The sequence below is a fragment of the Carassius auratus genome, unplaced genomic scaffold (genome assembly GCF_003368295.1).
Source record: "Carassius auratus strain Wakin unplaced genomic scaffold, ASM336829v1 scaf_tig00032566, whole genome shotgun sequence".
Lineage (NCBI taxonomy): Eukaryota > Metazoa > Chordata > Actinopteri > Cypriniformes > Cyprinidae > Carassius > Carassius auratus.
Window position 1 is genome coordinate 23889 of NW_020526008.1, and position 26342 is coordinate 50230.

The following is a 26342-nucleotide window of genomic DNA, read 5'->3' on the forward strand; positions in this document are numbered from 1 at the left end:
CTGCTGGTTTATTATACCAGTTTGGTTTGTCAAGTTTCTCTGCAGGTGTAAACAACAACACAATCAGAAACAGAAGTAAAAGTCTTCTCATTATGCTGGAATGAGAAATGTCAGTTAAATTATTCCACAACATTCTTTCATCTCTCTGTCAAATCATTTCAACCCGTCCAAAATAAGTCACCTATATTCTCTGGATGAACGCTTCTCTCCCTTTTGAGAAGCGAAGCCATTTGAATATTCCAAGATTCTTAAGCCTTATGTGTTCAGAGAACATTCAAAAGTAACAATGTTTGCAAAATTCTAAAATGGAATGCTCCCTTAGTGTTCTTGTAACCCCACAAAACTTTAGAGAACAGATGTAACATTTTCGTAACAGGAATGTTAGCAAAATGTTCCTAGAACTTTTTTTTTTTTTTTGTCAGCTGGAAATATATTTTCTGTATTTAGAGGCTTACTAGTTACCTTGTTATAAAAGCCTTCTTAACAATTGAGATGAATATGGATCAAGCCATTTGAACTGGGCAAAAGAGAAAACCAGATAAAGGAGCAAAGCTCAGCAGTTTAAAAGTTTCTTTCAGAGGGTTTTCTCTTGTCTCGAAAAGCCACAGATTTGGTCTTATCTCCAAACTGCTGCGGAAATAGCGGGCCTGTGTGAAAGTACACTTTTCTGGCCTCTCTTTCAGATGCTCGCTGTGCTGGCCGTATTATTCCAGCCAATTTCAGGAAACTTCCAATATTCCTACTTCCTGTTTTGAGGATGCGCACATATGGCCTCTGTAGCCATGTGGTAATAGCAGAATCCATTGAAGCAGAAACCATTCCTGTCACCCTTTGATCTTGTTCACAGGTTGCGTTCGGTTATTGTTGTTGTTCTTGGAGAACTGTGGAGAGTGGAAGCAGATGTGTAATGTTAGTGAGAGGATTGGAGGGCAGCCTGGAGCAATCAGCAGAGAGCATGGTGCAATGAGTGGAGTAATGAAAAATGAAGGATGTTTTGAGCAGCATTACATTTATCATTATCAGAGAATATAATCCCATAATGCATTGTGAAGTAAGACAATTGTGCATTATAAAAACATAATTCATTCAATATATAAGTGTTAACAAATAAACGGTAAAAACATGGATATAAAATGTAAAGCAGGTCAATTAAATTAAATTAAATTAAATTAAATTAAATTAAATTAAATTAAATTAAATTAAATTAAATTAAATTAAATTAAATTAAATTAAATTAAATTAAATTAAATTATTTACACAATATTTGTGTGCACTTTTATGCTCACTAAAATATCAAGGTATCATTAACAAATTAAATGCATAAAACACTTGAACATATTAGTTGAAATAATGTAAACTTTAACAGAAATAAAATAAATTCTATAAAAATGTGTTAGTTGGCAAAGCAACATTTATAATTTATATTCCATTTATATTCATTTATATTCCATTTGTACTCAATGTACAAAAAAAAAGAAGAAATAAAAAAAAGATTTTTTTTAGCTAATTATAATACAATATATAAAATGAAATAAAACAAAATAAATAACATTCATAATTTGTATTTATTTTAAGTCAATGTGTTTAAACAAAAAACTACACAAACAAAACACACACAATAAAATAATCACTAAAACTTTACACAGGAAAGTAAAATAAAAAAATATATATATTTTAAAAACATTATACTATTATAATATCTCAATAGCACTATTTAAATCAAATGTGAAATGTATTTGGGGGATGCATATTTATACTCCAAGGAAATTAAGACTTAATTTATTGATTATTAATGATCAATAAGAAAATAATTATATTTATATTGTCTTCTGAGACGTGAACTGACATGTTAGCGGAGTTTGGTTTGAGTTACAGTTCAGGATGATTGTACCTGCCTGCGTGGTCTGAACTGTCACAGGGCAGCGGTTATACCTTACTGCGCAGCAGGCCACCTGATGAATGCTCAGGGGTGCTGCATTCAGACGAGTTCTTGGCTTTATCCTTGTTATTGTTGGGCTCGTTGTCTTTGATGATGTCGTACTGACGGCAGAAGAGCGCGATCACACCTGAAAGAGACACAAATGACAAACACTGCAGATGTTCAATTAACCAGTAAATCTGAACGTTGCAGCAGGATTTGACTGATCCAGTGCTCCTCACTCACCTGCCCACATGATCAGAACCACAACAATGATGACGAGCTCTACTGCCCGGAGCTGAGCGTTCTGACCCACTTCTTCCATGGTCACTTCGTCTGTGAATAATACACTGACGCTATTAGTGGTGCGTCACACATTGGTTATAAATTATTTAATTCTTACTGAAAAAAAAAAAACAGATTAGAATCTACAGTTTTTATATTATAGTAGTACCTTTGCTCTTGGAGGCCTGTGTTTCAGCATCTTTGGGGGTTTTGAAATGCAGCGGTTCACTGAGGGGACTCGTCCCGCTTGTACTGATAGACTGGACATGTATTATATAGTCCGTATCTGCCTCCAGATCCCACAATGCACAACTCTGTGTGGTAGTGTTCACTTCTTGGATAAAGCGCAGCATGCGAACATCTTTTTTCTGTTGTGGATAGATAAAACAATTTTCAACCAAATGCTTTGTCTTGACTTTCCTCTTTCTCTCTGTTTAAGCAGATGCTTAATGAACATAGAGATACAGTATATGAGTGCTGAGCATGTGACTTTTCCTCTCTCTCTCTCTCTCTCTCTTTCTCTCTCTCTCTCCTCTCTCTCTCATTTTGAGTACCTGTTGTGTGATGGCGAAGCCGATGACTGGCTCCCCATCTGGGATGTCCCATGTCACCACAGCAGAGCTTCCCTTTAGATCTCTGATGGACACGTTTACTGGAGCAGCCAAACTTTCTGAAAAAAGATGAAATTCCCATAGAAACAATAACATCATGCAGGTTTGGAAGGACATTAGGGTAAGTAAATTATTTTCATTATTTTCAATTTCAAGTGTTATAATTTCCATATGTAACTAAATGAAGAGTTTCATGATAGTTTAGAGCATAATAATTATTATAGTTATTTTAAAGCATAATAATATTTTGTTTTTATTGTGTTTACTGATTTTGATCATGTAAATGCAGCCTTGGTGAGCAGAAGAGAGTTATTTAAAATTTATCAAAGCATTTGAATTATTCTAAACATTTGACTCATGGTGTACGTTATACACACACACACACACACACACACAATAATGTGTAATATATAAGAAAAATTATGAAATATAATATATATTTATTGAATAAGATTATGAAATATCATAGATTTCATCTTTAGATATTTTATACAGTAACTGTTTAGATTCTCTTATGGGCCATATTTCTCTACTATAAATAAAACTGTTCCGTGTTGACCAGTATTTATAATGTGTAGGCGTTTGTGTGAGTGTTAATGTTCAAGTGTTTCTCAGGTTTGCTGAATGAGTACCGTGTGCTTCAGAGAGTGCTGTTGTTTCTCTTTGTTAATGTTTAGAAATCACTATCTCACACATATTATATGTAAACTCTATTTCTAGATGTAAAAGGATATGGTTATGAAGCCATTTGGGGGGATGACGTGTGAAAAACTCATCCACCAGCAGTGAATCCAGTACAACTTATGGTGCCTTGCCTACATGTTGTGTGATGAACAAAACTGGTTGTGGTGTACTGCTACAGTGAGAGTACTCTATGTAAAGAAATGTATTGCAATAATATTTTATACATAAAACCCCAAAATGAAGTGATGGACATTCACACATTTATTAATATTGAGGAGTTTTCAGTAGTAAGCACATAAAAAAAGCAATTTTAAAAACCCTTTTATGAAATAAAATTGAGAACAGTTGTAGATGAAATGTTTTACAATAATTTCTTTTTATGTTTAGATGTGAGAAATCATCCATATTTAGTCCTCATTACTGAATGCAATAACATTATACAACACGATCTGTGCAGTCTAAATCTTATGAACAAAAGACTCACAAATCAACAGCAAACTGTTATTTTTATTGTATTTAGAAGTGGTACTTACGGTATTGTGTGTATTTAAGGCTCATAAGGCTTAGATTAATGAAAGAGACACATTTGGAGAGAATTCCCTAAACAGTTGTGCCACTTTCTCTTTTACCATGATTTTCTTCAAACTATAAAAAATTGCAGAATGCCTGCATGCATTTGTCTTCTGAATTGTGCTCTGAAACCTGTAGATGATGCATGAAGTCAGGCTACAGCATCTGTAGGGTGTGTTTCAGGCATAATAGCTGTCTTAGACAAACAGTATACAGTATCTCCTGATGATGCTTGCAGTAAATAGACTTCTCTATAGGCTGTAGAAAGGCATTATGGGAGAAATAACAAATTTGAAATGGAGCATCCCACACGGATGTAGAAGACAGGCAGAGATGCATAAATGCTTAACTCCATTCACACTGTTGTTCAGGCATTGATTCAGAAATCATTAGATTTATCTGTGGACATCTGTATTAAATTCATCACAAAACAAAAAAAAAATTTCAGCAGTGCAATACTTCAAATCAGTTATTTATTTATTTATTTATTTTTTTTTTTTTTGATAAAGTATAAAATATAATGAATGATCAGCTATACAATACACTGATGTTATACTGTATATATTTTTGCTCAGATTGACTCTAGTGTGTTTATTTAATCTCAGACAAAATCAATTAAGACTGAAAATAAAGGATGACGCAATCTAGGAAAACAGGTCAAGATGATTTTACTAAAGACAAACCAAAATAAAGGAAGGCTTTTGATTGAATATTCCTCTGGGGATTGTACTATAATCTCACCATGAAGCCGTTACAGTGAATGTATCACCAGTAAGGGATGTTCATGACTCAAAACAATACAGTTCATTAACTGTCGGCTATTTATAGTTGCCAGGAAATGGAAAAATTTAATGGGAACCAAGAATCATGTGCTCTTCATAAGAAAAGACAGGGTTTCAGTTTCTGTGTTATTTTAGTATTATATATGTAACATTATAGTGTTTATTAATATTTTGTTTTAGCTTTCAGTTTTTATATTTTTAGTTCTTATTTTCATTTTAGTAATTTTCTCTCCTTTTTTAATTAACAGTTTATTTTATTTCACTTTCAGTTGTAGTAAACATATTAAGTTATTCAGTTAGTTGAAGTTTTTCATTTTACATTTTATTTTAGTTTCATTTCAATTACTGAAAGCAATTTTAGAGTTTTTTTATTAGTTATCTATTTTTAATACTTAACAATAACACTGATCTTGGGTTTCAATGGAAGCAAGATCTGTACATAATAATACTATTTAGTTTTATTTTTATTGATTGATTGATTTTCATTTTAGTTTTAATATTTAGTTCCAGTTTGTAATTTAGTGCTTCAACTTAAATTTATTTCAGGTAGTCACCAAGGCAAAAAAATCTAACAAACATATGAGAAATCGTTTTTTTTTTTTTTTTTTTTTTTTTTTTTAATCAACAGTAATAACCCAGGTATAGTATGAGTGTTTGTGAGTGGAAAAGTGAGATATGGTATTTGCTCCATAAGAAAATAGTCAAATGAAAGGCTCCATACTGTAGGTTTGTACTTGGTTGCTATGGAAACATAGAGGAAGTGAGTGGGAATGTGTTTGAAGTGTCCTGTTCCAAATTCATGCCAGATTTAAACTGAATAAACAAAACACAACATATAAAGATAACAAAGTATATAATAATGACTCAGTTTCAGTCTATATGTCACATAAAGCTATCATGCAACCTCAGAATAAATAGCACAAGCCATATGGACTACCTTTAGTGGTTTTTGTTCCCATTTATGGAGCTTGAAAGCCATGGACTATTTATTGTACAGAAAATATTCACCGCAAATTCTCCTTTTGTGTTCCACAGAAAAAATAAAGGAATGAGTAAATAATAACATAAAGTGCATTTTTGGGTGCACTGTTCCTTTAAGTCATCCATCACATCATGTTATTTTTACTATGCTGAACTGATTCAATCATCCATGTGCTTTGGGCTTTATTTTTGCATATTTCTTTCTCCGACTTACTTTTCATCTACTCAACCTCTCTGCCACAGTTTAATTTAAGTGTTTAATGCTCTTCTTTAAAGTAAACTTCCGCACATTTTCTACTAGAAGCTCAACCTTTTAGTGGCTTCTGTCATTCAAGCCTCTAAAAGCATCAAGGATCCAATGGTTACAGCTGCCAGAAGCCTGTTAACATTCTGATTCACGGCTTTTTCTTCTTTACTGCAGCTAGAATATAGTGCATTAAGATGTAAAATTTATAGCTCCATAAGTTAATGTGTCAGCTGTAGGATTTATTATTGTTGGATTTATTATTTTGCAGGAAACATCTACAGTAGAAAGCTTCTCTATATTATTGTGCTTAAATTAGGTGACAATTTTATGCAGGACAGAATTATTTTCTGTCTTTCTGTTATTGCATTTTCGCTAAATTTGATACATTTTATTTTATTTCATTACTTTTTAATTAACTTTAGTTAATTTAAACTATTTAAATTTAATCATTTTATTTTATTTTATTAATTGATTGTATGCCAAATCAACTCAACTAAACTATCAGAAATTAATGAAAAATATTATAGCATAGATTAATATTTAATATTGCTAAACAATATTTATAATTTCAGTTAGCGTACACACAATGCACATTGTCTGTTGTTTTGCAGTCGATAATGTATTTAAATTCACCCCAGTATATGCGAAATATATGATGCGCTGCTTTCAAGTGAATGCGGGTGCGTTCGTGTGTGTGCTATGGTTGAACAGGTGTCTATTATTGCCACAATATTTCAGTTCAGTGCTTTACATCAAGCGTATGGCATCTGCTTTTGGATATGACCAAATTCATGCCATATATTTTCCCATGCTCCCCACAAAGGTTCAGACATCATTACACATGCCACATGTGACCACAACTATCTCGCAGTGTCTCATCGAATGTCATTATTAATGAGTTGTACAATAGTCCCCATAAATGCTCCATTAGTATTGATGGAATGAAATCTTGCAAACTTACCAGCCAAGACCCACGACGCTCCAAAACAGCTCAATATGAGCAGCAGAGTGGGCATGAAATCCCTCCTCATCCTTTCCACGATGGCTAGATGTGAATGTCCTCCGCTGGTCTTGCATTCACGTCGATGAATGTCGCTGTGGGTCTGATGAGCTCGATTTCAGCACCGCGCTCAGCGGCGGTTCAGCACCGCGGACAGCTCCACATCATCCCCGCTTCAGCCCGTCATCAAACCCTCGCGACGAGTTACATCGTTCAGCACAGCGGATGTTGAGATGGAGACATTCAGATGAATATTCTTTCGTCTTTGCGGTTTTTCATACAGCTGTCATGTACCTGCAAGACTGAAGAGGCTAAAAAATAAAATAAAATCCCGAAGGAGCGTGTGGTAAGCCTGTGGCATTTCTCCCCCCCCCCCCTCTCTCTCTCTCTCTCTCTCTCTCTCTCTCTCCCTCGCCCTTAAACTAGCCGAATCAAATTTCCCCTGTAAAACTTGCGTTTTCCGGGGGGTAAAATACAAGTTTTTTGGCAGGGTTACAGCTGTAAAAATCGCATTCCAGGAACTGAATATCACGTAAGGGGCGCTTCAACCAGTGTTAAAGTAGCCCAATTCTGCGGGAAAACCGTGGACTTGGCAACACTGCGATGTAAAAGAGGAAAGCATTTGGACCAAAGCATAATTTGTGATTTGACCCGTTTGCATTTGTGATGTTTTACTAATTGCAGAGTTATTTGATGTAGAAAACATTGCTATTTACAATATACAGCGTGGTTTTTAATCATATTTTCATATAATGTTTTTCAAATATTCATACTTCATACCCCCTCCATACTTCAGCCTATACTTATATGCACACTTAATCATTATCTGATTATTAGATGGATCTGTCTCAATGTCGATTTGGGTGTTTTTATTAATCAGTACTTTTTCAGTTTGATCTGGTGATATGTGATTATTTAATTTATTTGTATTTTTTGTCTTAATATTTTTACTATTTAAATGTTAATTTATTATATAACTTTTTAAATTGTATTTAATATTTTATTAATTGCTGTAATTTATTATTATATAAAAATACAAACTTTTTTTTTTTTTTTTTTTTTTTTTTGCTTCATTTGCAATTTTGCAAAAAAAAAAAAAAAAACAGCTTGTTACAGTGCATTCATTTATTTTTTGTGAAGGATGCATGCAATGCTGCCAAAACAAGGCATTGTATTGTGCAGCCTAATCATGTTCAGGGGAAAGAATTTGCTGACAAACCAAGAAAATACTTTATAACTGCTCAAGTGTTTGCACTTAAGTCTTATTCAGAGTTCCTATCCTCATTTCAAGCATTCAACATCTGGTCTGCTTCTGTAAATGAATCAGGGATTATATGTAGACAGGTCCCATTAAAAAAAGAGTTTAATGTAATCACTGGAGCATTCCAGAATGTTCTTTAAGAAGGTCACTGTCGCTCAGCAGTTCTCATGGCACATAATATTTATTACGGCACACTGTTAATGAACGGAGTGATGAACAGAATGAAAAAAGCAAATGTCGCAATGAAAAAAAAGCCCTGTTTTTGTAATAAATCACCACAAAGTTCTTGCCATTTAAAACTGAAGCAAGTAATACAGAAACTAAAGTACATATTTTGATCTGTTTCTCACCACTTTGCAACTGATCTGCTACACTGGGCCTGTGATGGTCCATTTGCACACTGATACACTTTTAAAGGATCCTGGAGGTTCCTAAAATCTGTAATCTGTCTGTGTAATCTGTAATTGTTTATCATTATGGTACATTCATGTCGTGTTTTTCCATTATAGCTTTTTTTTTTTTGTAAGCTTCTTCATTCCAGTAGGCATATTAGTGGCCATTATGTCACAATCACAAGCCATCAGGTAATAAGACATAAGATATAAAAATATAAACATTTTCCAAAACCTCAATTTTTCTTGAGTTCCATGTTTGTTAATGGTAATGTCATCTTTATGCAAATTAATTTTAAGTGGACAAAATCTGAATATTTTCTCTTATGGAAAAATAGTCTAAAAATATTGATGAAAAAATGGCTAATAAAAAGAGGACAATATTCTCTCTCTCTCTCTCTCTCTCTCTCTCTCTCTCTCTCTCATATATATATATATATATATATATATATATATATATATATATATATATGTGTGTGTGTGTGTGTGTGTGTGTGTGTGTGTGTGAAAACATATAAAACATTTTTAAGAAATATTTTGTCTATTTTATGTGGAAAATTAACCATATTTTGTCATCATTACTGCACTTATAATGATATATTATATATACATTTTTATATATATTTTGCAATAAATTCTTGTAATTATACATATAGTACATGTCTGGAAGTCAGTAGGTATATAATGAACCAAATACATGTTAATGGTAAATATATATTAATATTTATATTTTGCAATAAACTGTATTGTATTTTATAGATAAAATACATTTTCAGTCAGTAGGTTTGTTTTGTACAGTTCTTTTTTTTATTTATGTAATTCACAATACTTTCAAGTTTTATGGGATGCATTCTGTAGTTAATTGCATTGGAAAAGGTGTTAACTGTATAGTTCCTTAGTCATTTTCTCCAATTTTTTAAATATATTTAGTTTCATAACAAAGTTTGTTGTTGGATTTAACTCTGAGCTGGTTAGTTTGAGTTATGAGTCTATACCACAGAAGGTCCAGTGGAGAAAGTGCAATAGAAAAATACTTCTGGAATCACAGCTGCTTTAGATAAAAGCATTTGCTAAATGACTCGTTACAACTATCAGAACATTATTTATCAGTAGACTGTAATGCTTTTAGTTCGATTAATGTTTATAAATAATAGTTTATGTCTCATGCCATGCCTCTGTTCTTTCTCAACTCATTTTCAAATTCTCAGCTTCTTTTGCTTCAATGCAAACACTCCAGACCCATGTCTCCTGTGACTGTTCATCTCAGGTCTCCTGCTGCTATTAAAAAGAGATGAAAAAGTTGCAAAGATCTAGTGAAGCTGGATGGGGAATGTTCAGCCCGCGGGGGTTCCCAATCCGCTCTCAAATCTCACAGAAACAATTACATAAACTTCTGCTATACTCACGCAGAGGGAGGAAACTTTGAAAGTGCCTTTGTGAACCAAAGAGCCCTGAACATAAGAGAAGTTTCTTCTCAACACTACCTGTGATGCAGAACTGACCTTATTGATCAGCACATTAATCATTTAATGTTACAATCTCAGGTGGATACAGTCACTGTTTCTATATTTGGATCATGAATCACTCTTGCATCTCACGATCCCAAACTTCCCTCCTTTCTTAATGTGTCCCTTAATGCAACAAAACATTTGTCTTTAATGAAAACAGAATAAAAGCATATTAAGAACTATTAAGAAAAATATAATAGCATTGATACTACAACAGCACTGTCAGGGATCTTTGTGGAGGTTTTAGGTTCTTGTTTTCATACTGTAAAAAAAAAAAAAAAAAAATTCAAAGTTTTAAATAAAACCAAAATTGCTGAAGCATGCTTTACTATTTTCTACTTCAAAGTTTAGTTCTGTGTTTACTAGTTCTCTGTACCCATTTGTGAAACTTACTGAAAATTGTTTCTACACCAGTATTTTTATTTATTTATTTATTTTTCCTACTCTGTACTTTTTTTATTTCCAAATTGTTAATATGGTTTTAAAATATTAACGAAATGAGAATCCCCCATTATGCTTGCAGACCTACAGCTTGGGGCCCAGGAACCAATTATGCAAATTGAACCTTTTGTTCATCAGACTGAAACTAGCAAGAATAAGGAAGAGAAAAAAAACAGAACACATATAAATAGCAACATTTTGAGACAGCTGCTGTGCTGAAGACGATGCAAAACACCTCAGAATTTAATAGGATCTTTAATTTCTGCCTACACTGTTAACCTTTGTATTTTCTAGGGTAAATAACTGTAGAAAAAAAAATAGCCAGTGTTTTGCTGTATCATCTGGGAACAGTATTTTACTGTAAAAAAAAAAAAAAAAAAAAACACACCGGTAAGGTCTAACAGTGTATACATTGTGGGATATTAATCTAGCAAATGATTTCTGCAGTAGTCAGGCACGTGAAATACACAAATACTGCTGTATTTCAGCTCAACAACCAGTGCCTTATGAACTACAGTATAGCAGACAGTGTCTGCCCAAACACCATCAGTGTTAAAACAAAATAAATGAAAAATCAGCAACTCCAAGACCATGGGTTTGGGGGTGTGCATGAACAAATCAAATCTATGCCTTGAATGCAATGTTAATTACTTAAGATTGAAGTATTTGATAGAGCTGTACATTAGCGAAGGAGAGATTTTGCACATTTTATGATGAGAAGATAAAAATGTCATTGCTTTTCTGAGATGCTTCATGCTCACTTCTCTTTTCACTTTCACAATGCTTTTGTCCTACTGAACACACCAGACACGCATGCAGAAGCTATTTTACCCGACACTTGCTTTGTTTGGCAGAGTAGAGTAGAGTAGAAATGTAATCCCACACTCTCAAATCTAAGCATAACACTTTTGTAAATGACAAAAGAAATGATTTTTTTTTTTTTAATATTTGAATTTGTCTTGGAAATGAGACGAAGCTATTTCACTGTTACCCTATTATGAATACTTTCAAAAGACAGTATTTTGTATTTGTAAAATAGAAACTTTCTCTCATTGTGGTAAACCTTCAGTATGAGAAATATGATAAGCGTTCAGCTTATTCATTCAAGAGAACAGGATTACACTGAAGAGGAGGAATACTCATCCCTCGCTTCTGCTTTTCTCTTTTTTTTACAGCAACACAAGCAAGAAAAAGAGACTTACATCCATAAGCTTTTTGTGAAAATTTGAGTGTAAAATGTCATGCTTTTTTTTCTTTTCTTTTTTTTTTGTGACTCGCTTGAACTGAATGATAGAAGTCAAGAGTTTGAATCAATCAGAGTGATTCCAGTGTAAAAGAAACACTCGGTTGAATAGGTTCACCTGTTCCTTCATAGCGTCTTCAGCTATGTTTACACGACACTGTCAGCACTACTACTGGCTTAGCTCGCTAGTTTTATGAAATTAACTGAAATAAGCTACAAAGAAAATGTGATGTTTACAAATAAAATATCCATATTCCAAAGATAACATTCAAGAAAAATCTACAAACATAGTAGATAGTGAACTCTTGCACCAAAACAAGACTTGCACAAATGTATATATTTCAAATCAAAACAAAACGTACTCGGTTACTAACGTAACCTGGGTTCCCTGAAATACGGGAACGAGTACTGCGTCGAAGACGCATATGGGAAAAACCCCTTTTTTCTCCTGAACTGAAGCCTTATTCAATCACGCAGTGAAACTGCACAGCCATTGGATCGTGCAGTGCTATTAAAACAAACCAATGGCTTGGCAGCGGTGCTGCACGAACCTATGGCAGAGAAGCCCGCCAAAGCCCGCCAATATGGGCGGGGCATCTGGCTATATATTGGCCGCTTCGCCACAGGAATTCAGGTTACTTCGACTGAAGCGACGACTGAGTTGTGCAGCCTTTTTAGCATGGCAAGGAACGCAGTACTCGTTCCCGTATTTCAGGGAACCGAGGTTACGTTAGTAACCGAGTACGTTCCCTTTCAATACTTCACTCGTACTGCGTCGAAGACGCATATGGGAACCCAGTTCAATCACGCCATGCTAAGAAGGGAGGACGACCAACGCAATCAAACTTGATTTGTTAAACCAAGATATGATAATAGCAACTAGGGGCAGAATAAGCTCAATGAGGTTACGTCTGGCCTAGCCTGATCATCCCGTGTTCGTATCGCCTCAGTAGCCAAGGGACCGAGTGCATACGAGTAGAGTTGAGCCTTGGGCAAGAATGGCCAAGAGCATGCAAATGAGGAACAAGAAGGTGACCTTCACACAGAAAGTACCCTAGCATGAAGCGCCGGGACGTCTAGATTGTAAAATCTAGCAAATGTGGACGGCGAGCTCCAGCCAGCCGCCTCACAAATTTCTGCAATAGTCACACCATTAGACCATGCCCAAGACGAGGACACTGCTCTCGTCGAATGGGCTCTTACTCCAATTGGGCTCTGCAGGCCCAAAGAAGAGTAGGCTAGCTGGATTGCATCAACAATCCATCTTGAAAGTCTTTGCTTAGAGACCGGTAACCCTCTGGTGCGGTTTCCAAAGCATATGAAGAGCTGTTCTGATCGTCTTATTGGCGCAGAACGCTCTATGTAGACTTTTAGAGCCCTTACTGGGCAAAGTAGATTCAGCCCTGGATCCTCCTCTGTGTTTTGTAACGCAGAGAGGGTGACCACTTGTGCTCTAAAAGGTGTGGAGAGCACCTTTGACACATAGCCATGCCTCGGTTTCAGCACGACCCTCGAGTCGTTAGGCCCGAATTCTAGGCAATTAGGGCTTATCGAAAGTGCTTGCAAATCACCCACACGCTTAACAGACGCTAGTGCCAACAGCAGAGCGGTCTTTAGCGACAGGGCTTTAAGGCCTATGGACTGTAGCGGTTCAAAGGGGGCCCCTTTCAGGGCTCTCAGCACCGTGGGCAGGTCCCAAGAAGGGACGGTGGGAGGGCAAGGCGGATGAAGCCGTCTGGCACCTCTCATAAATCGGACGACTAAGTCGTTTCTGCCCACCGACTGGCCTGCTATAAGGGCGTGTGACGCCGCTATAGTTGCTACATAGACCTTGAGCGTGGAGGGGGATCGTCCCTTCTCCAAGAGCTCTTGCAAAAATGACAGTATCACTGATACGTCACAAGAGGTCGGGCTTTCACCATGGTCTGAACACCATGTGGAGAACACAGACCATTTGGAGGCATAGAGGCGTCGTGTAGACGGAGCTCTAGCCTGTGAAATTGTGTCTAGCACACGCTCAGGGAGTCCCGCGGACTCCCGTCGAGCGACCAAAGGTGCAGAGACCACTTCTCTGGGTATGGATGCCAAATCGTCCCGTCCGCCTGAGAAAGGAGGTCCCGTCTCAGGGGAACGGGCCATGGGGCTGCAGTCAGCATCTGCGACAGGTCGGCTATCCAGTGCTGATTTTCCCAGAATGGGGCTACAAGCAGAACCCTGCATCTCTGGTCCCTGACCCGCCTGATTACTTGGGGAATCAGAGGGACCGGAGGAAAAGCATAAAGAAGACGGTTGGGCCAGTCCTGGGACAACGCGTCCTTGATCTTGGAAAAATATATTGGGCAATGAGAGTTGTCTTTTGAGGCAAAGAGGTCTATTTCCGCTCTGCCAAAGACCTCCCATATCTTCTGAACCGTCTGCGGGTGGAGTCTCCACTCTTCTGAGGAGACTCCGCTTCTTGACAGCATATCCGCGCCCTTGTTCAGCTTGCCCGGAAGATGCACTGCTCTCAGGGACCCCAAATTGCTTTGGGTCCATTCCAGCAGTCGCGACGTCAGTCTGAAGAGACGCGTCGATGACAGCCCACCTTGGTGATTTATATAAGAGACCACCGTCATGCTGTCCGATCTGACCAGCACGTGGTGACTCTTTAGGTCTGACAGGAAGCTCTGGCAGGCTCGTTGAACTGCAATCATCTCGAGGCAGTTGATGTGAAGCCTGCTCTCCTCTTTCGACCATTGGCCGAAAGCGGGTTTCCCTTCGCACAGCGCGCCCCAACCCTTGTTGGACGCGTCTGTGGAGATCACTTTCCTTCTGCAAACCATACCAAGTGGAGCACCCCGTTCCATCCATTGCATGTCCCTCCAAGGGGTCAGGGCCGAAATACAGTCCTGACTCACCTTGATATTCAAGCGTCCGTGACGCCATGCATGAGGTGGAACACGTGGTTTCGTATCCTCTTTCATCAGCGCCGTCAATTGAGGTGAGGGCGGATGAAGATGAAGTACGCAGGCGCGCTGAGTAGGGGGCGCGCCACGATTTAGTGAGCTCGTCGTGGACCTCCGGGAAGAACGGAGCAGTTCGCTGACGAGGGGCTTGCTGGCGCCCCGGCAGAAACCATTCATCCAGACGGCTACGGGCTGGTTCCTCTGGAGGAGACCAATCCAGACCCAGCTCATCCACTGCCCTGGAGAGAACGCGGATAAGCTCGGCGTCCATCCCGAGTTTCGAGCGGTTTGGTTCAGATGACAACGAGGGGGCGGGGTCCGGCGAGCCCGACAGCTCCTCAGCATCTGAAGCGGCTAGAGACATGCTGTCCTCTAGCAGTTCCTCCTCAGTCCCTCCAAACAAAACCAGATCACTCGCGGCAGCAGAGGGACACTGGTCTGGCTGTACAAAGAGGACTGGGGAATCCCCTCTGGGCGGAGAAAACGAGGCACGCGGGGGCTGAGCCGGCGTGAGCTCGCTTTCATCCTGCTGCTTTAATCCTCTGCCCCGCCTTTTCTTCCTCGCCGGCTCGCGGGATGAAGAAAAAGGGAGGGCGCGAGGAGCGAGATCGCTCTCTGAAAAGAAAGCGATTCGCGAGCGCAGAGAGGCGATATTCATGTTCTCGCAATGAGAACATGAATTCCCCGCGAGTGCTGTGTCAGCGTGGGGTTTCCCCAAGCACGCGACACACTCGCTGTGCCCGTCATCAGCGTGCAGAGGGGCTCTGCACGAGCTGCAATGACGAGATGGCATTTGCAACAACGCCGTAGAAAAAGGCTCTTTTAGAGAAATTTGCTCTTTCAATATATCTCACCGGATGGCCGCAGGGAAGCGATGAATCTGCGGTGGGGACCGGCAGTCGCGTTCCAGTGCGAGGCGTGTCAACGGCGAGCAGTTCAGCGGAGATCAGCGAAGCGATGTGACGTCGTCGCTGAAGGAGAAATAATCTGAATTCCTGTGGCGAAGCGGCCAATATATAGCCAGATGCCCCGCCCATATTGGCGGGCTTTGGCGGGCTTCTCTGCCATAGGTTCGTGCAGCACCGCTGCCAAGCCATTGGTTTGTTTTAATAGCACTGCACGATCCAATGGCTGTGCAGTTTCACTGCGTGATTGAATAAGGCTTCAGTTCAGGAGAAAAAAGGGGTTTTTCCCATATGCGTCTTCGACGCAGTACGAGTGAAGTATTGAAAGGGAACCAAAGAACTACTCACCTGAAAGGTGATTGAGACCCAAATGGGGAGGAAGACACAGCGAGAGAGTTTTGCTGAAAGTCAACTTGTTTAATTCCACGTTTTGCTCAGTGATCTAGTTTTAGTTTTGTGAAGGAGGGAATGTTGCAGATTTATCTTGTGTAGAAAGGCTGCATTTATTTATGGATGGCCTAAAAGCTTGTGTAGGTGATTCAGGAGACGTCTGAAGAATGAATGGTCGAAGACGGGATGCTTTCAGGCTGGAAATAATTCATGTAGTGGGACTGAAGCAGCTTCTTTACACTTGGTATGTTTTGAAGGAGAAGCAGGTTTAGATGGATTGGACCATCTCATTAGATGTCAGGTTCAAAAGCTGCTGATGTAGTTGTTTTGTTGCTTCACAAGCTGTACAGATGGAAGGTTGTTCGTGTATGTGTGTCAATGGTGCTCTATACAGTTCTGGACAATGCATTCACGATAAATTGAAATTGAAATTTGGTATTTTAATTTAGCAAAACGATAAAGATTTGCATAATGAAATTTGAAATTTGCATAAAAATGCTTTTCTCCTTGTGATGTCATGGTTACCAAAATCATCCACAGCTAATGCATTTAAAAAAAAAAAGACTGAATTATCATAAACACACAGTGTTAGCTGTATTTACAGAGCATCTTCAACAAAACATCTCCGGTCTGTTTTAAATCCATCAGCTGTACAAAACAATTATTATAATTATTTTGCATTCTTTTTTGTGTCATCTTTTTGAATCCCTCTCTGAATCCCTCTTCCGTGATGGTTACATGTCACATCATAACACATTTACATAATGTGCGCATATGTTCTATGCTCACTGGCAGTGAACAGCTTGACCCGTCCTCAAACACTGTAGCTTGTTTGTGTGGTAAACGAGAGAGAGACTGAATCTTAGAACTGCTTCGAACAAATCGTTTAAGAATTGTTGGAAAATGAGGTGATATTAAATGCATATTTTGAGAAAATTAAAGGATTTTTTTTTCCCCTTGCATGCATTTAAATGTATTGTAGGAGACTTAAAACTGGCATAACATGGGTACATTAAATAATCGACCAAGGATGAAAATGTATTTATTACTGCATAAATCAATTAATTATTCCATGAAATGTTAAATAATTGACCAGGGATAACATTGGCACATTAAATAATCAACCAAGCATGACAATTAAATTATTATTGCATAAATCCATTAATTATTCTATGAATTGTTAAATAATTGACCAGGGATGACAGTTTAATTATTATTGTATAAATTAAATAATTGGTATATCAAATATGAAATAACTGACTGGTGTTGAACGATCATCATTATGTGGGCAAGAAGCATGTTTACACTCTTTAGAAAGTCTAATAGTAGTATTTTAACATGTACATTTCAAGCTGTACACTTTACCTTTAAGAATTTAATATACATTTAAAATGATTGTCATTACAATTTGCTATTTACTCATTCCAACCCGTATTCAAAAGCTGATCTTGAATCCATCTGATCTGTTCATTCTGTGTTCCTGTAGCCGAATGTCATGCTTTTAATATACGACTAGGATGTCAAAAGCCTGTGGCTGCGGCTTCATAGAGGCTTTCAGGAGAACAACAGGCCTGAGTGAACAATACAACACAGAGAGATCAAAGCTGAGGGACAGAGAGGCCATGGGACGACCATTTCTCATTGTTTGTTTATTTGACACACTTATTAGCATTTTTTGAGTCCCGGGAAGGCTGTGTAAGAGATGGATAGAAAAAGTATGAAAGGGACAATGAAAATGAAATGCATAAAGAAACAGAGAGAAAAAGTTTTAGGTGCTTTCCACAAACAGCACAAATTAATGTGCACTTTAAACATCAGAAGAACGTTGTAGAGTCATCGGATTATCTAACATAATTTTATAAAATCAAAATAAAGGGATTATTGGAATATAACTTCTGGTGTATAATGCTCTGAATACCCTGCTGTTTTACTCCATATTAATATTGCATTTGGCTGACGCGTCTGCAAAGATTTGAGCTCGTTGATGAAGCCTTTGGTGCTCAACTGCCTCTGCTTTACATATTAGCTGTGCTGCTAAAACATGCAATGCAAATATTTACATTTACATAAATTTTATGCATAATTCATATAATGTTGTACTGAAAGTTCCTTATAGGTTTGTAGCACTGTTTTCTTCATTGAAAGAAGAGTATAAGAAACAGTGTTCCCAATGTCCTGATTTTCAACAAGCTGTTTTTGAGGTCATTTGTGAGGAAGATCGCAGTGATGCAGGTTTTTCTGATGAAACAAATGATCATTTAAACTATTTAGGAAGCACACAAACACTCTACTTGCACTAATGCAATACTTATTTGAATTTGCATTGTGAAATTTAGCTGAGCTCAAAAATCAATCAACAAACAGTTCAGACAGACAGACAGATAGACAGATATGTTAGATAGATAGATATGTGACACTGGAGACTGGAGTAATGATGCTGAAAATTCAACTTTTCATCACAGAAATAAATTACATTTTATAATATATTCAAGTAGAAAGTAGATTTTTTTTTTTTTTTTTTACTTTCAGAATATTATATATATATATATATATATATATATATATATATATATATATATATAAATGCAGCATTGGCAAGCTAAATAAAAAATAAAATAAAATAAAAAATCTAAAATTAAAAATTGTGCCTAACTACCTAAAAGAATAATAAGAATAATGTAATCAGAGAGGCCAGTCTGTAATGGTGGGTGTACTCATTGCCTGTCCTGTTTCCAGGTGTGATGTTCTGCAGTGTGTCCTAGTTTCTGTTAGTAGCTGAATCATAATGAGATACAGTGTTTTCCTGAACATCCATGCATCCCTTGAGAGCCCAGACCTTGTACAATTACCAGCAACCATCTCCACTGAGACCCTGCGGGCCGTCTGACTGTGATAAATCATACAGTACTTCAGCACAGAATGACTGCTGGCTTACTCCCTTACTTCCCCTCAAATCTATCACATACATTTAATAATCAAAGCTGAATTCAAAATTAAACACTTACGCACAGCAATGCAGGGGAGACTGGGGTAAGCTGTCACAAGGGTAATATCTCATGAAGTCAAGCATTTGATACTTTTCAATGTTACCATTTTTATATTCTGTGTTTCCTGAACTGTTCTGTTTCACTGCTTAAATATATCGTAAAAGTTATTCAGTGGTCTCTAATGCATTTTAACAAATATATTGCTTTTTGTACTTTAAATAGTATTTTTTTAAGTGTTCTTCTAAAATCAGTTTCGTTAAACAGCAGGTTCTCACTGTGACAACTTGCCCCAGGAGTCTACCTGTGACTGCATCTTCTTTTCCTGTGGTATAATGGAGGAAATGTTGATAGCTTTTTTATGATGGCTTATGCATGTTTTCAATAATCTGTGCATTATAGGCATGAAATAAACTGTACATTTTTATTTCCAACAAAGGTCAAAAACTAAAATAAAAGTAAAATGATTCAAATAAACAGTGTTTAAAATAAAATAATAAATTATAGAATTAAAAACATATAAATTATAAAAATAAAATAACAAAATAAAAGAAGATTTTATAATGAAGATTACATTATCTAAAGAAGGTATTAAAATATAAAGTAAACATGGGGAGTAAGCATAATGCTCTCTCTTTCTTTGCCATAAATCATAATAGAAAGAATGATTTTAATATTTATAGGCTATGCACACACTGGAAATCAGAAAAGTGTTCAACTGCTTTTAAGATTTTTTTTTTTTCTTTTTCCTTTTTTTTCTAAATAAAATAAATATGACAACTTCTATTTCATATGTTATGCTGTTGGGATATTTGTTGGCTCTGTTATAGAAAAGGTCAAAACTTTCTAGCAATTCTCAACTTTTCCACTTTCAGTTCTTTTTCTTTTCTTTTCTGATCTCATGTCCTCCATCTGTTGTTTGATGACAATCCCACTTTGATCCTCTGGTTTTATGTGGTTTCATCATTGCTCATACAGTCATACCAGCATGTGTGAAATAATGAACTTGAAAGAATGAATCTGTCAGCAGTTTTGATGTGTCTAGTTTGCCCTCACAGGAGCTTTTGATGAGTTTCCTCCTTCAAAAAATTCTGGAGTTTTGTTTTTAAGACATATTTCATGTTTTCACTTTGATCAGCCTTCAGGAAGAAATTAGACATTACAGAAATGTGCTGAAGGTTCAGATGTTTTGTTTTCCAGAGCTTTGAAGTATTTCCTGACTGTTATTCTCTGTTTATTAGTGATGTTAAGTGATGCTTGCCTTAGCTATTTGCTGAGGCAAGCATCGCTTTAACTTTTTGGGTCATAGAGGAACCCAAGCCATATCTGGAGTCCACAAAAGTATAGCTCCATTCAGCATTGAGTGAGGAATTTTACTGGAATAAGATAAGGTGAGGATGTCATGGTCAGCTGTACTTGTCGGTTAAAGTTAAAATAGTGCATCATTCAGATTTGCCTTCAGTTCACAAGCAATATATATATATATATATATATATATATATATATATATATATATATATATATATATATATATATATACTAGGATTTTTTTAGCCTATTTATTTATTTATTGGCTTTTTTTATACAATTTGAAATTTCAACCCAAAATACTTTGCAATAAACACAGTTTGAAACAAACAGATAATTGTTTTTACAAACTGATGACAAAAGGGGCACTCTGGGAAAGACTATTATTAAATTTAGCAAATTTTTCATTTACTGGGAAAATTAAAAAAAAAAAAAAAAATAGAGACGACTACAACTTTATTAGACATAAAAAAAAAAATTGTCAAAGAAGCCAGAAAGCCTCCAATTCTATATCACTAAACATGTTACTACAAAATTTACACAAACAGGTAAAGAAATCTGAGCTCTGACAAACCCACTTCCTCAATGACATCATGCTCTAGGAAGTGACATCATATTGGAGGGAAAACCATAATGGCGTTTCTTGGTTTGTCAGTTGAACAATATATCTGTCTGATAAAGCCATATAAATCGGTTTAATTATATTTCAAGAACTGAACTTAAGGCTTGAAATGCTGTAAACTAACTCCAATCAATCAATGAGAAAATCCTTATCGTTATTTCCACCCTGTTCGGATGATTTATGAGTATGACATATCCATGCATAGCATATAAAAACGGCGTTTTGTCGATTTGGTTTGGTTCAAAGATAAGTTTATGTTTAGTTTGTTCTTTCTCTGTGGCGCCATACGCAAAGTTGCGCAGTACAACAAACCACCACTAGAGGGCAGAAGATGATGCATGTTGTATCTAAACGACGTTAGTTGCATTTATTTATTTTTCTTTTTTGGATACTTTTCGTCTTCGACATCAATGCATCTTAAAAATCTTGTTTTTAGTTTTCTAAATTCTAAATAATCGTCTAGATGTCTCTTTCGACATTCATAACTGTGAGTTACAGACACCTTTTGGTCTTTTTCTTCTCCTTTTTAATACCTCTTTATGATTAGTTGAAATTTGGGTCACACTTTATTTTAGGGTCCAATTCTCACTATTAACTAACCATTAACTATGACTTTAGCCTCAATTAACTCCTTATTTTCTGCTTATTAATAGTTTATAAGGTAGTTGTTAAGTTTAGGGTATTGGGTAGGATTATGGATGTCATGCATTATATGTACTTTATAAGCACTAATAAACAGCCAATATGTTAATAATAGACATGCTAATAAGCAACTAGTTATCAGTGTGAATTGGACCCTATACTAAAGTGTTACCGAAATTTGTTAAATATACACAGAGATATGCAGATTAGCAGTTAATTTTACACATTATTCTTCCTCCTTATAGTTAAGAAAAATAAATATGCACTTACAGTTTGCACACCCCCCCCCCCCCAAACAAAAGCATTTTTCTTAGTGTTAACCAATCCAGTCGTGTTTTAGTGATTTTAATGGATGTATATACATTCATTCACAGATGTGTAGTTATGCATCATTATGCAAAGTATATTTGTTTTATATTATTTTAAACCCAACAAACTTGCTATTGCAAAATGTTTAGCTTGATTTGATGCAGTGACATTTATATATTTAAAGTGACCAGTGTTGGGGCCAGTGTATTTACACATAACTCTTCTGCCTATAAATGCATCCACACTTCAGTAATGCAATGCATATTTTCTCATCTCATTTACATGCTGATTTGACCCCATGTTAATACCTTAGCCCACTCTTTTCCTGTTCTATTTGTTTTAATCTCTGCAAGTCCTTCCCTGTTCTCGTCCTGACAACACGTTTATTTTCTTTAGGAACAAAAGTGTGGCCTCTGGCTCCTGCGGGGCCCCCAAGCGAGTGCTTTTTGGGGTTCACAGTGCGGTGACCTCTGAGGAGACGCAGTAATGTCCTGAACTCTTCAGCATCAAAGAGATCTGTGGGGGGGCGGAGCTGAGACAGAACGCATCACAATGCCGGTCCACCTACACTCTCCCGCTCCTGTTCCTCACTTTCCTCAAGTATGCGAATATGAAAGACTTCAGTCCTCTCGCTGTGACCTCTCTATCACATCAGCTCTGGTACTTTAATCCTTTCAGCTGATGATCGCACATTTGATTTAACTTTTTGTTTGTTTAAATGGATGGTTCACCTAAAAATGTTCTGACAGTTTACTCACCCGCGGGCCACCTGAGATGTACATGGGTTTGTTTCTTGATGGGAAGATTTGAAGAAATCAGTCCAAACAGCCGATAAAAACATCACAGTAATTCAGTCTTGTGAAGTGAAAATCTACATTTTTGGAAGAAACAAATCCATCAAGTTTTTCTTTTTTTACTTTGAACCATTGGGTCTGGCCAAAATACGAGTACAAAATACTATATTATTTATAATAACGCTTTCTCCTGTGTAAAAGTCCATCTACTGTTGTCCTCACATCAAAATCCAAAGACATATTTGTCTAGAACTGTTTTCTCTTGTGAACGGTGCTTGATCTGTGCAGACTTCTCTCCTGATTCAGGCGAGATGCCTTTTTCACATGGAGAAAGCAATATTATGGCTTTAGGACTCATATTTTATCATCTTAATGATAGATTTTTTCTTAACATCCAGATTTTCACTTCACAAGACATTTACTGATGGTCTGGAGTGGTGTGGGTTACTTGTAAATTATTGCGATGACCATTGCTGAGCAAGTGATGTAATGCAACATTTCTCCAAATCTGTTCCACTGAAGAAACAAACTCATCTAAGTCTTGGATGGCCTGAGGGTGGGTACATTTCCAGAAAATTTTAATTTTGAATGCAACCATTCCTTTATTTTAGCTTTGCATCACAGGAATAAATTACATTTTAAAAATATATTCAAATACACCATAGTATTTTAAATTGTAATAATATTTCAAATAATTAGTGTATTTACAATTAAATAAAACATTCAAAAACATAAAAAAACTTTTGAATATATATATATATATATATATATATATATATATATATATATATATATATATATATATATATAATTGTATTTATTTTGTTTTGGCATTTTTGTGTCTATTACTAAGTAAATGTGAACATTAAGTGTTGTGGTTATAGTCAAGGGCATGTGTGGCTTTCAAAAGCATTTCCAGACCAGTCAAAGATGATTTAATGCATAATGTGCCATTTCTTTATAGAGACACACTCCACACAGACCACATGTTAGTTAAACATTAAAAGTCCTGAAACCTACACATCATTGTCTAGTTAACATCTTAGCCTGGCATCACAATTGTACTTCACTTTAACCCACACACACAAACACACACACACACACACACGCACAGCTGTCAGGTCTGAATGAGATGTTGAAATCTATGACTGTAGAAAAGCCAGGACAACACGTGCAAGAGCACAATGTAAAGAAAAAAAAACACAACAGATTGTACTGAATCACACACACACACACACACTCCCCCTCAGTGAGCCTGTGACAGTGATAAACGTGTCAAGTTAGTGAAAGGGACTACAAACAGACAGCATCTCGTTTCCACTTTGTGTGTGTGTGTGTGTGTGTGGTGTGTGTGTGTGTGTGTGTGTGTGGTGTGTGTGTGTGTGAGCGGACACAGGAGGAGCTGTCCAATTAGAGGCTGGACACCACGCGGTCTGCCAGGGAGGGTCTGGGGCGCAGGTTTTGTTTTCTTGAAAAAGTGCCATAAAACAACTCTCCTTAATTGGTGCCCTATAAAATTAGCATTTGCAAGAGCATTCGATTTCCTCTGGCTTTGTGTGAGTTGTTGACCTTATTCACTTTCAGTTATTTCTTTGGTTTTATTGCAAAACAGACAGAAACTGAGAGGAAACTGGTATTTCTGAAGCATCTCTTGACTTTCTCTCCCCTGTGAACGTCAGTCACGCTTCATTTTGATGTCTTTGATCAGATGAGGCTGCTGTATTGTGAACCGCGTGACCTATGGAGACATTCATGAGTTCATAATTAGCACTTTAACCGGCATAATCAGGTTTTTATTTAAGACTTTATTTCACCCTGTCGTAATATTTAAAGTGAAAAGGAATGGGGCAATGTCTTACAATCACTTTAAATGATAAGCAATGCAGACATCATTGGTCCATGTGTTTGTAAGTAAATGTCTATCAATCAAAGTGTCATTTGATTTTCTACATAGAAAAGGAAAGTTCAGCATAAAAAAAATAGGAAAGAAATTTCAATTTCAACCATAATGTATCTGAAAGTGTAACTTTTTTAAATTTTGATTTTCATCACTGTAATACAAATGAAATTTACTCCAAGTAAAATACTTTAAAAGATGGTTTGGTTAAATTTAAATGAGCTATTTCTATTTTAACATAACAACAGGTTTTGACATGAAAATAGACATGAATAGAATAAATGAAACATTTATGTGTGATTGCAATACAAAAAGAAAGAATGTGTTTGTGTGGTTTAATTGAATGTGTGTGTCTCTAAAGATGAAAATGCCTTTCCCCCATGCACAGCAAAACAAAAAAGAAAAAAAAAATAATTTCACAAATATAGATTATATACAGCTATAAAAAATGAACGCAAAATATAATTCCTTGCTTTTGTTCTTTTGAGTTATGGGTGAAATATGAGCCAGGCTTGTTTCCTGACAGGTCTCACCCCAATTCTGTCTTAGTTCCATCTGTGGTCAGCAGTTGTCTTTTAACTGGTTACCTTTGCTTGTGCTCCTTCACCATGCCAGCCCCCTCCTCACACACACAGGTCCCATCTGTGAGGGGTCTTGTGCCATGTGTCCTTCCTGTGGTTGCTGTGGGCTACAGTGGTTCCGTGTGTGCAGTGTCTTTGTCCGTGGACAGTGACAGTCCTGCTTTCAGTCACTTGTCATTGACCCAGAGGTCACGGCACACAAAGAGGCCTGAGTTGGTGGCCACTGTACAGAAGTCTCATTTGAGGATGATTAACCACGGAGAGAAGTGTGTGTCTGTTTTTTGAGGGAATCAGATTCATTAGTGCCACATAATTGAGCGTATTTTCTTAAATGACTTTAATGAAGTGACACTTGAGCTCTTGTTCAGACAATGAATGAATTGAAATATAAAACTCAAAAGAGTTTAACTTTTCCTCTCCATACACTTTACTCTGTAAATTCTCAAAAAAAAAAAAAAAAAAAGTTAAGGGTTGTGTTTCAGAACTATTGCGAACTCATCAGGTATAAGGGTTAATCAGGTTCCTTCAAACACATTATAAATGATAAATAAATAAAAAAGATGGCAAGATATACACTGTCACAAGTTTGGACACTTTTATGAATTTGTTTCTCGTGGTCTCAAATTCTTCAGCTTACATTCTTGGAATTAGATACGTATATTAACTGACTAACTGAGCACTTAACCAACTAAATAAAATAAACAATTTAAACAATTATGTAACTAAATTTTTATATAGATAATTAACTTTATTAATTAATGTAACTTTATATATATATATATATATATATATATATATATATATATATATATATATATATATATATATATATATATATATATATATATTTAATGTTACAAAAATGTGTGTGTATATATATATATATATACACACATTTTTGTAACATTAAAAATTATTTATATTAGATCCTTTATATGACTAAGTATAAATTATATATAATCCTTTATAAATGACTAAAAGTAAATGTAATATTAAAATATTTTTTATTACTAACTGGATTTATTGCAGAAAAATAAATTAG

At 36.3% G+C, this 26342-nt stretch overlaps 1 protein-coding gene across 1 annotated transcript; it reads right to left on the reverse strand.

Moving 5' to 3' along the window:
* Window positions 1-425: 425 nt before the first annotated feature.
* On the reverse strand, window positions 426-7438 carry LOC113080904 (fibronectin type III domain-containing protein 5-like). Its single transcript, XM_026252956.1, has 6 exons — window positions 7040-7438; window positions 2758-2873; window positions 2373-2571; window positions 2165-2254; window positions 1892-2066; window positions 426-881 (listed from the first exon to the last, which is right to left on the reverse strand). Exons 1-5 carry the CDS (start codon window positions 7107-7109, stop codon window positions 1927-1929), a joined length of 615 nt encoding a protein of 204 aa, XP_026108741.1. The 5' UTR covers window positions 7110-7438; the 3' UTR covers window positions 426-881; window positions 1892-1926.
* Between the last annotated feature and the right edge of the window lie 18904 nt (window positions 7439-26342).